The following is a 12,231-nucleotide window of genomic DNA, read 5'->3' as shown; positions in this document are numbered from 1 at the left end:
AAACATCTCGGTTCCCAGGGAAAAAACCCTGTGCTATCCCAGACCATGAGTACAGGTCATTACGAGGCACTCTCCTACCATTCTCCGACAGCTGTTGGGGGCTGATGCTATCGTAGTGCATGTTGGGTTAAATGACATTAGGAGGGCTACCTCGGAACTGCTGAAAATGGATTTTGAAGAACTGATTCTGGCTCTGAAAGATTCCAAAAAGCGGCCAGTTATTTCAGGCCCGATGCCATCACTGGGCCACGGCTGTGAAAGATTCAGCAGGCTACTGGTATTACACATCTGGCTAAAATACTACTGTAGATCTGTTGCATAGCTTTTATAGATAACGTTGACACCTTTTGGAAACAGAAGATGCTCTACAGGAATGACAGAGTCCCTCCAAATCATCTTGGCTCCTGGACTCTGCCCACGGATTTCAAGGCTGCATTTAGACAATGACTTATCAGTAACTAAGCCCTTCTCAGATAATCCCTACCATTGTGTTGCTGAGTTGTCGTAGTGCTCTTGCAAATGTGCATTGTCGCAGGTGCGTTGGCAGTCATAATATGAGTATCCTAAGTCCTTCTAACTCCTCAATGCCTCTGTCAATCCTACAGCTATTGTATGCAGTAATCATGCGCCTAGTTAGCACTAAGGCGGATTGCCCTAGTAGGAAGTCCACTGTGTGCAGCTCACCTTGCATTATCAGCTCAAACAAAAATATCACTGTCATATCTACCTCTGATAAGCCTCCCAGTAAAGCAATAAAACAATCAAGAATTCCAGAAAAGTGCTAAAAATAGCCCACTGTAACGGTTTTCTTCCATTGGTGAAGGAGAGGACCAAAATGCAGCGCGGCTAGTGTTCAACATATTTAATAAAGAATGTGTGAACACTACAAACAACAAAAACAATAAWTGTGAAAACCGAAAKCAGTCCTATCTGGTGCAMAACACAAACACAGAGACAGGAAACAATCACCCACAAAATCCCAACACAAAACAAGCCTCCTATATATGATTCTCAATCAGGGACAACGATTGACAGCTGCCTCTGATTGAGAACCATATTAGGCTGGACACAGAAACAGACAAACTAGACACACAACATAGAATTCCCACCCAGCTCACGTCCTGACCAACACTAAACAAGCAAAACACATAAGAACTCTGGTCAGGACGTTACAGTACCCCCCTCCTGAGGTGCGGACTCCGAACGCACCCCTAAACTCAAGAGGAGGGTCTGGGTGGGCATCTGTCCGCGGTGGCGGCTCCGGCGCAGGACGAGGACACCACTCCACCATTGTCTTTATCCCCCTCCTTAGCGTCCTTTGAGTGGCGACCCTCGCCCCGACCCTGGTCTAGGAACCTTCACAAAGGTCCCCTAGATTTAGAGAGCAGCTGAGGACAGAGAGGTAGCTCAGGACAGAGAGGTAACTCAGGACAGAGAGGTAGCTCAGGACAGAGAAGTAGCTCAGGACTGAAGGGCGGCTCAGGACTGAAGGGCGGCTCATGACTGAGGGGCGGCTCATGACTGAGGGGCGGCTCATGACTGAGGGGCGGCTCATGATGAGGGCGCTCATAGACGGGGCGGCTCATGACGAGGGTGTGTCATGACTGGGGGCGGCTCATGACTGAGGCGGCTCATGACTGGAGGGCGGGCTCATGACTGGAGGGCGGCTCATGACTGGAGGGCGGCTCTGGCGGCTCCTGACTGGCTGGCGGCTCTGGCGGCTCCGGACTGGCTGGCGGCTCTGGGCGCTCGGGACAGATGGGCGGCTCTGGCGGCTCGGACAGACGGGCGGCTCTGGCGGCTCGGGACAGACGGGCGGCTCGGGGACAGACGGGCGGCTCTGGCGGCTCGGGACAGACGGGCGGCTCTGGCGGCTCGGGACAGACGGGCGGCTCAGACGGCGCTGGGCAGACGGCGCTCAGACGCGCGGGCAGACGCTGGCTAGACGGCGCTGGGCAGACGGATGGCTCAGACGGCGCTGGGCAGACGGATGGTCAGACGGCCTGGCAGACGGATGGCTCAGCGGCGCTGGCAGACGGATGGCTCAGACGGCGCTGGGCAGACGGATGGTCTAGACGGCGCTGGCGCAGGCAGGCACGCTCAGACGGCGCGGGCAGCAGGCAGCTCAGACGGCCGCTGGCAGGCAAGCAGCTCAGACGCGCTGGACAGACGGACCACTCTGACTGCTGAGGCGCACAGTGGCCTGGTGCGTGTGCCGGAACTGGTGGACGCGGACCTGGAACACGCAAACGCCCTCACACGGCTAGTGGCGGGAGCAGGAACAGTGCGTACAGGCTCTGGAGACGCACAGGAGCTTAGTGCGTGGTGGCCGGAACTGGAGTACTGGGCTGGAGACACGCACCACAGGGAGAGTGCGTGGAGGAGGAACAGGGCTCTGGAGAACACACTGGAAGCCTGGTGCGTGGTGTAGGCCACTGATGGTACTGGGCTGGGGCGGGAAGGTGGCGCCGGATATACGGACCGTGCAGGCGTACTGGCTCCTTGAGCACCGAGCCTGCCAACCTTACCTGGTGAATGCTCCCCGTAGCACGTCCAGTGCGGGGAGGTGGAATAACCCCACTGGCTGTGTTGGCGAACCGGGGACACCATTCGTAAGGCTGGTGCCATTGTACACCGGCCCGAGGAGACGTACTGGAGGCCAGATATGTTGAGCCGGCTTCTGGCACTTGGCTCAACGCTCAATCTAGCCCGGCCAGTGCGGGGAGGGAATACCCGCACCGGGCATGCACACTACAGGAGACAACCGTGCGCTCTTCCGCATAACACGGTGTCTGGCCGTACTCCGCTCTTCACGGTAAGCATGAGAAGTGGGCGCAGGTCTCCTACCTGACTTCGCCACACTACCCTTTAGACCCCCCCGCCCAAGACTTGGGATTTCTTCTCTGGTTTCCGTGCTAGCCGCGTACCTTCATAACGCGGTTCCTCTCTCCGGTTGCCTCTGCCTTCCTAGCTGCCTCCAGCTGTTCCCATGGGAGGCGATCCTTTCCAGCCAGGATCTCCTCCCATGTGTAGCACCTTGCCGTCCAAAACGTCCTCCAAGTCCATTTCTCCTGGTCCCGCTGCTGCTGCTGCTGTCGCTGCTGCCCGTTGCCACGCTGCTTGGTCCTAGTTTGGTGGGTGATTCTGTAACGGTTTCCTTCCTTTGGTGAAGGAGAGACCAAAATGCAGCGCGGCTTAGTGTTCAACATATTTAATAAGAATGTGTGAACACTAACAAACACAAAACATAAATGTGAAAACCGAAAACAGTCCTATCTGGTGCATAACACAAACACAGAGACAGGAAACAATCACCCACAAATCCAACACAAAGCAAGCCTCCTATATATGATTCTCAATCAGGGACAACGATGACAGCTGCCTCTGATTGAGAACCATATTAGGCTGGACACAGAAACAGACAAACTAGACACACAACATAGAATTCCCCCAGCTCACGTCCTGACAACACTAAACAAGCAAAACACATAAGAACTCTGTCAGGACGTTACACCCACATTAACTGGTACGCTTCAGACGAGTCTTGTGAGGTTTATGGGCATCTGAAGGCAAAACACGCAAAAAAAAAATTGACCAGTGTTTATTTCACACCTTTATTTAACCAGATAGGCTAGTTGAGAACAAGTCTCATTTACAACTGCGACCTGGCCAAGATAAAAAAAGCAGTTCGACACATACAACAACACAGAGTTACACATGCATGGAATAACAAAATACAGTCAATAATACAGTAGAAAAATCTATATACAGTTGTGTGCAAATGAAGTAAGATAAGGTATAAGGCCATAAATAGGCCATAGTGGCGAAAAAATTACAATTTAGCAGTTAAACACTGGAGTGATAGATGTGCAGAAGATGAATGTGCAAGTAGAGATACTGGGGTGCAAAGGAGCAAAAAAATAAATAACAGTATGGGGATGAGGTAGTTGGATGGGCTATTTACAGATGGGCTATGTACAGGTGCAGTGATCTGTGAGCTGCTCTGACAGCTGGTGCTTAAAGCTAGTGAGGGAGATATGAGTCTCCAGCTTCAGTGATTGTTGCAGTTCGTTCCAGTCATTGGCAACAGAGAACTGGAAGGAAAGGCGGCCAAAGGAGGAATTGGCTTTGGGGGTGACCAGTGAGATATACCGCATGCTACGGGTGGGTGCTGCTATGGTGACCAGTGAGCTGAGATAAGGTGGGGCTTTACCTAGCAAATACTTGTAGATGACCTGGAATCAGTGGGTTTGGCAACAAGTATGAAGCGAGGGCCAGCCAACGAGAGCATACAGGTCGCAGTGGTGGGTAGTATATGGGTCTTTGGTGTGTGGTGGCATATTTCTGCTTTACCAAATGAGGAGAGATACAAACTTCACACACCAGTCAGAGTTATACTTAAACTACATCTTTAATAATAAGAGCTTTGCAATAGCCTTTGACTTTCAATGATGTGCTATCTCTAATGAACCATTGAAAAGTGTCAACAGAAAAGTACAAAGATCTTTTATAGCCAAGATACACCCTTGTCAACTTACATGATGGACCACAGATCTTAGGAACTGTTCACAAAGAAATACTTTTACTTGAGAGAGAGGAGTATCCCATAGCCAGGTAGCATTCGCTATAAATTATCGTTCAGTTTGGTCCCTAAGACGAGGTTCTAATCTCGTTCCTGGTACTTCATAGCACAAAAACATTACCTCATGTTATCTGGAATGCTCTTTAGGTTTTATCACCCAAAGACATCGTAAATCTCCTCTGTCATTGCTATCTCATAGAGGCCCATCSTCCGTGGAACACACACACAATAGTTAACAGAATACTCTATTCTGTCGAATAAAACAACCATTATAATGCAATACAAGCATTATAACATAATCTTGACATTTTCCACGACAGGTGACAAAACGGTTGGCACTGTGATAGACTGCATCTAATTTGTTGAGTAGAGTGTTGGAGGCTATTTTGTAAATGACATCGCCGAAGTCGAGGATTGGTAGGATGGTCAGTTTGGCAGCAATAGTGAAGGATGATTTGTTGTGAAATAGGAAGCTTAGTCTAGATTTAATTTTGGATTGTAGATGCTTAATGTGAGTCTGGAAGGAGAGTTTACAGTCTAGCCAGACACCTAGGTATTTGTAGTTGTCCACATATTCTAAGTCAGAACCGTCCAGAGTAGTGATGCTGGACGGGCAGGCGGGCAGGTGCGGGCAGCGATCGGTTGAAGAGCATGCATTTAGTTTTACTTGCATTTAAGAGCAGTTGTAGTCCACGAAAGGAGAGTTGTATGGCATTGAAGCTCGTCTGGAGTTTAGTTAACACAGTGTCCAAGGAAGGGCCAGAAGTATACAGAATGGTGTCGTCTGCGTAGAGGTGGATCAGAGAATCACCAGCAGCAAGAGCGACATCATTGATGTATACAGAGAGAGAGTCGGCCCGAGAATTGAACCATGTGGCACCCCCATAGAGACTGCCAGAGGTCCAGACAACAGGCCCTCCGATTTGACACACTGAACTCTATCAGAGAAGTAGTTGGTGAACCAGGCTAGGCAGTCATTTGAGAAACCAAGGCTGTTGAGTCTGCGATAAGAATGTTGTGATTGACAGAGTCGAAAGCCTTGGCCAGGTCGATGAATACGGCTGCACAGTAATGTCTCTTATTGATGGCGGTTATGATATCGTTTAAGACCTTGAGCGTGGCTGAGGTGCACCCATGACCAGCTCTGAAACCAGATTGCATAGCGGAGAAGGTACGGTGGGATTCGAAATGGTCAGTGATCTGTTTGTTAACTTGGCTTTCCGAAGACCTTAGAAAGGCAGGGTAGGATGGATATAGGTCTGTAGGCAGTTTGGGTCTAGAGTGTCTCACCCTTTGAAGAGGGGGATGATCGCGGAAGCTTTCCACATCTTTAGGGAATCTCAGACGATACGAAAGAGAGGTGAAACGGCTAGTAATAGGGTTGCACAATTTCGGCAGTAATTTTAGAAAGAGAGGGTCCAGATTGTCAAGCCCGGCTGATTTGTAGGGGTCCAGATTTTGCAGCTCTTTCAGAACATCACTATCTGGATTTGGGTGAAGGAGAAATGGGGGAGGCTTTGGCGAGTTGCTGTGGGGGTTCAGGGCAGTTGACCGGGGTAGGGGTGGCCCAGGTGGAAAGCATGGCAAACCGTAGAAAAATGCTTATTGAAATTCTCATTATAGTGGATTTATCGTGGTGACAGTGTTTCCTAGCCTCAGTGCAGTGGGCAGCTGGAGGAGGTGCTCTTATTCTCCCTGGACTTTACAGTGGTCCCAGAACTTTTTTGAGTTTGTGCTACAGGATGCACATTTCTGTTTGAAAAAGCTAGCCTTATCTTTCCTAACTGCCTGTGTATATTGGTTCCTAACTTCCCTGAAAGTTGCATATCACGGGGGCTATTCGATGCTAATGCAGTACACCACAGGATGTTTTTGTGCTGGTCAAGGGCAGTCAGGTCTGGAGTGAACCAAGGGCTATATCTGTTCCTGGTTCTAGAATTTTTGAATGCGACATGCTTATTTAAGATGGTGAGGAAGGCACTTTTAAAGAATAACCAGGCATCCTCTACTGACAGGATTAGGTCAATATCCTTCCAGGATAACCGGGCCAGGTCGATTAGAAAGGCCTGCTCGCGAAGTGTTTTAGGGAGCGTTTGACAGTGATGAGGGGTGGTCGTTTGACCGCAGACCCATTACGGATGCAGGCAATGAGGCAGTGATCGCTGAGATCTTGGTGGAAAACAGCAGAGGACTATTTGGAGGTCAAGTTGGTTAGGATGATATCTGTGAGGGTGCCCGTGTTTACGGATTTGGGGTTGTACCAGGTAGGTTCATTGATAATTTGTGTGAGATTGAGGGCATCAAGTTTAGATTTTAGGATGGCCGGGGTGACCTCTTGGCGCACGGATCCCTTTAACGGGATCATTTTCATAAACAACCGCTGAATTGCAGAGCGCCAAATTCAAAAATAATGACTAAAAATATTTATTTTCATGAAATCACAAGTGAAATATACCAAAACACAGTTTAGCTTGTTGGTAATCCACCTATCGTGTCAAATTTTTAAACTATGCTTTACAGTGAAAGCAATCCAAGCGTTTGTGAGTTTATCGATCACTAGACAAAACATTACGAACAGCTAGCAGCGATATAGATTGGTCACGAAAGCCAGAAAAGCAATAAAATGAATCGCTTACCTTCGATGATCTTCGGATGTTTGCACTCACGAGACTCCCAGTTACACAATAAATGTTCCTTTTGTTCGATAAAGATAATTTTTATATCAAAAAAACTACATTTGTTTGGCGCGTTATGTTCAGTATTCCACAGCCTTAGGCATGTCATCATGGGTTGACGAAAATTCCAAATAGTATCCGTAAAGTTCGTAGAAACATGTCAAACGTTTTTAATAATCAATCCTCAGGTTGTTTTTAACATTAGTAATTGATAATATTTAAACCGGACTGTAAACTATTCAAGAGAGGAGAGAAAGAAAATGTTGAGCTATCAGTGCATGAACGGACATCCGTCTATCCACCGACGCGATTTGATAAATCCCGCTCATTTTTCAGAATAAAAGCTTGAAACTATGTCTAAAGACTGTTCACACTCTGCCGAAGCCATAGGAAAAGGAATCTGGTTGATATCCCTTTAAATGGACAAAAGGCAGGCAATGGAACAGTGATTTTTCTAAATAAGAGTCACTACCGGGTTGGATTTCCTCAGGTTTTCGCCTGCAAAATCAGTTCTGTTATACTCACAGACAATATTTTTGACAGTTTTGGAAAATTTAGAGTGTTTTCTATCCTACTCTGTCAATTATATGCATATTCTAGCATCTGGYCCTGAAAAATAGGCCGTTTACATTGGGAGCGTTATTTTTCCAAACATAAAAATTCTGCCTCCTAGCGTCAAGAAGTTAACTTCTGTCCCAGTTTAGGTCACCTAGCAGCACGAGCTCTGAAGATAGATGGGGGCAATCAATTCACATATGGTGTCCAGGGCACAGCTGGGGGCAGAGGGTGGTCTATAGCAAGTGGAAACGGTGAGAGACTTGTTTCTGGAAAGGTGGATTTTTAAAAGTAGAAGCTCGAATTGTTTGGGTACAGACCTGTATAGTAAGACAGAACTCTGCAGGCTATCTCTGCAGTAGATTGCAACTCCACCCCCTTTGGCAGTTCTATCTTGTCGGAAAATGTTATAGTTAGGGATGGAATTTTCAGGGTTTTTGATGGTCTCCCTAAGCCAGGATTCAGACAAGGCAAGGYCATCCGGGTTGGCAGAGTGTGCTAAAGCAGTGAATAAAACAAACGTAGGGAGGAGGCTTCTAATGTTAACATGCATGAAACCAAGGCTTTTACGGTTACAGAAGTCAACAAATGGGAGCACCTGGGGAATAGGAGTGGAGCTAGGCACTGCAGGGCCTGGATTAACCTCTACATCACCAGAGGAACAGAGGAGGAGTAGGATAAGGGTACGGCTAAAGGCTATAAGAACTGGTCGTCTAGTACGTTCGGAACAGAGAGTAAAAGGAGCAGGTTTCTGGGGGAATAGAATAGAGGGGGATAGAATAGATTCAAGGCATAATGTACAGACAAGGGTATGGTAGGATGTGAATACATTGGAGGTAAACCTAGGCATTAAGTGATGATGAGAGAGATATTGTCTTTAGAAACATTTAAACCAGCTGATGTCACCGCATGTGTGGGAGGTGGAACTAAAGTGTTGGCTAAGGCATATTGAGCAGGGCTAGAGGCTTTACAGTGAAATAAGACAATAATCACTAACCAGAACAGCAATGGACAAGGCATATTGACATTAGGGAGAGGCATGCGTAGCCGAGTGATCATGGGGGTCCAGTGAGTAGTTAGGCTGGCTGGAGACACGGCGATTCAGACAGCTAGCAGGCCGGGGCTAGCAAGCTAGCAGAAGGGCCTTAGAGGGACGTTGTGACGGAAAAAGTCGATTATAGCCTCCTCGTGTGGTTACGTCGATAGACCAGTCGTGATGGATTAGTAGGGTTCCGTGTAGCAAAGGGGTCCAGTCCAATTGGCAAATAGGTAGAGTGGCACAATACATTGGCCAATGGATCTCTTAAGCTAACAGTCCAATATGCTCTAGACAGCTAACAGGCCSRGGCAAGCAGGCTAGCAGATGGGCATTCAGGGGATGTCACGATGGAGGGGCCTGTTGGGAAAAAAATAACAATGTGCTTCCACAATGCTATTTCACAGTAAACAAATGAACAACTGCACGTTTATAGGGAAGGGCATTCAACATGTGCAGAACTTACACAAATGACTGATGATTGGCTGAGAGATATTGATAATAAAACGTTCGTGGGATCTGTTTTATTAGACTTCAGTGCAGCTTTTGACATTATTGATCATAATCTGCTGCTGGAAAAACATATATGTTATGGCTTTACATCCACTGCTATATTGTGGATCAAGTGTTACCTGTCTAACAGAACACGGGGGTGTTCTTTAATGGAAGCCTAGCCAACATAATCCAGTTAGTCAGGCATTCCCCAAAGCAGCTGTCTAGGACCCTTACTTTTTTCAATCTTTACTAATGGCCAGCCACTAGCTGTGCGTAAAGAATGTGTGTCTATGTATGCTGATGACCCAACACTATACACGTCAGCTATCACAGCACATGAAATCACTGCAACACTTAACAAAGAGCTGCTGTCAGTTTGGGTGGCAAGAAATGGGTGGCAAGAATGGGTGGCAAGAAATAAGTTAGTCCTAAATATTTCAAAAACTAAAAGTATTGTATTTGGGACACATTCACTAAACACCTAACCTGATCAAAACATATTGATGCAACAGTAGCTAAGATGGGGAGAGGTCTGTACATAATAAAGCGCTGCTCTGCCTTCTTAAGAACGCTATCAACAAGGCAGGTCCTACAGGCCCTAGTTCTGTCGCAACCTTGACTACTGTCCAGTCGTGTAGTCAGGCGCCACAAAGAGGGACCTCAGAAAAGTACAACTGGCCCAGAACAGGGCAGCACGCCTGGCCCTTAAATTTACACGGACAGCTAACATTAATAATATGCATGTCAATCTCTCCTGGTTCAAAGTAAAGGAGAGATTGACTTRATCACTACTTGTATTTGTGAGAAGTATTGACATGTTGAATGCACTGAGCTGTCTGTTCAAACTARTAGCACACAGCTCAGACACCCATGCATACCCCACAAGACATGCCACCAGAGGTCTCTCACAGTCCCCAAGTCCAGAACAGACTATGGGAGGCGCACAGTACTACAAAGAGCCATGACTACATGGACCTCTATTCCACATCGCGTAACTCATGAAAGCAGTAAAATCTGATTTTAAAAAACAGATAAAAATACATCTTGTGGAACAGCGGGGACTGTGAAGAGACACTTGCACAGGCAGACACATGCATACACGCACGATAACATACGCACAACACACACACGTACACAGATTTTCTGTTGTAGATATGTGGTAGGAGAGTAGTGTCCTTGGCAGCGGCTAATGGGGATCCATAATAAATACAAATAAAATTATTAAACGTCTTGAAGGAATAACCTCTCTCCCTTCACTCTTCTTTTCTCCCTTTTTTCCTTCCTTTTAACTTTCTTTCCTTTCTACCGTCCTTCCTTCCTACCCGCTATTCTTCCTCCCTCTGCCCTTCATTCTCCCCTTTCTCCCCACCTTCCGCCTCTCTACTCTTCTTTCTTTCCCTTTATCCTTTCTTCTCCCTCTTTGTCAGGCTGATTGTGCGCAGCGGAAACAACTCCATGTCTCCGCTGCTCTTTGACTCAGACCTGGATGATGTTCCAGAGCGTGGCATCGTGAGCGAGGGCTCCATACTCTACTTGGAGCTCACAGCCGACTCCTCTTCCATCCCGTTACTGCTAGCTCTGCGCTATGAGGGTGAGACCTTAAAATGCTCCCAGCATCAGTACACACAGTTTCTCTTGTCTCTTTCTCACTCTTATTTGTAATTTACTGTGATATGACTGTGCAATACAGACACTGCTGGCTGCTTTAGTTTAGGGCTGTCCGCAACAAAAATATTTTTGGGGTCGACCGAGAGTCGTTCTTTCGACCAATAGATTGGGCAAAATGTTTAAACTTGTTTTTCCATATATGTGTTTGAATAAAACCAATTAGGTATGCACTGAGCTTGTCTAATGGTTTAAGCACACTGTTTGATTAAGTCACACAAATGACTCAAGAAAGAGCCCGATGGTCACACTGTTAAATTTTTTTACAGCGAGTGTCTGTGTGACTGGCGCACGTTGTATCGCTCTCCTAGCATGCATGTGACCAATAGGGCCTGACCTATAGCCTATCATAATCAAGTCAATAAATTGGTTATAACAAACTCCGAACACAGTAATATCAACAGCAAAATGGATGCGGAGGATGTGAAAAATAAACGCCAAACGGGCGAATGTTTACTGGTTGCTCAGGAGGGAAAGGGGAAGTCAGATCTGTGGAAGACATTTGACTCAGAGCATGCGCAGACCAGCTGGCTGGTGTGTTTAAGGACATATTCAATCAATCCTTATCCCAGTCTGCTGTTCCCACATGCTTCAAGAGGGCCACCATTGTTCCTGTTCCCAAGAAAGCTAAGGTAACTGAGCTAAACGACTACCGCCCCGTAGCACTCACTTCCGTCATCATGAAGTGCTTTGATGAGACTAGTCAAGACCATATCACCTCCACCCTACCTGACACCCTAGACCCACTCCAATTGTCTTACCGACCCAATAGGTCCACAGACGGACACAATCGCAAAACCACACTGCACACTGCCCTAACCCATCTGGACAAAGAAGGGAATAACCTATGTGAGAAGCTGTTCATCGCACTCAGCATTGAACACCATAGTACCTCGCAAACTCGTCATCAACTCGAAACCCTTTGGTCTCGACCCCGCCCTGCTGCGAACTGGGTCCTGGCACTTCCTGACGGGCCGCCCCCAGGTGGTGAGGGTAGGAACAACAATCTCCACCACCGCTGATCCTCAACCACTGGCGGGCCCCACAAGGGTGTGTTCTGCGGCCCTCTCCTGTTACTCCCTGTTCACCCACGACTGCTGTGGCCATGCACGCCTCCAACTCAAATCATCAAGTGTTGGGACGGACACGACTACAGTGGTAGGCTTTTTGATTTACCAACAAACGACGAGACGGGCCTACAGGAGGAGGTGAGTCCTCGGAGT

The 12,231-nt window shown here is 47.5% G+C and overlaps 1 protein-coding gene across 2 annotated transcripts in view; it reads left to right on the top strand.

Annotated features, from left to right (window-relative positions):
- The window catches only part of sez6l2 (seizure related 6 homolog (mouse)-like 2), a 56,746-nt gene that overhangs the window by 22,312 nt on the left and 22,203 nt on the right, over window positions 1-12,231 (top strand). For both annotated transcript variants that reach the window (XM_024012359.2, XM_024012360.2), the window contains exon 9: window positions 10,771-10,934. In XM_024012359.2, the coding sequence (XP_023868127.1) occupies window positions 10,771-10,934 (164 nt within the window). The remainder of the gene's footprint in view (window positions 1-10,770; window positions 10,935-12,231) is intronic.

The sequence above is a fragment of the Salvelinus sp. IW2-2015 genome, linkage group LG20 (genome assembly GCF_002910315.2).
Source record: "Salvelinus sp. IW2-2015 linkage group LG20, ASM291031v2, whole genome shotgun sequence".
In the NCBI taxonomy this organism is placed as follows: Eukaryota; Metazoa; Chordata; class Actinopteri; order Salmoniformes; family Salmonidae; genus Salvelinus; species Salvelinus sp. IW2-2015.
The sequence above is the reverse complement of the archived record's forward strand: the minus strand, read 5'-3'. Positions and strand labels throughout refer to the sequence as shown.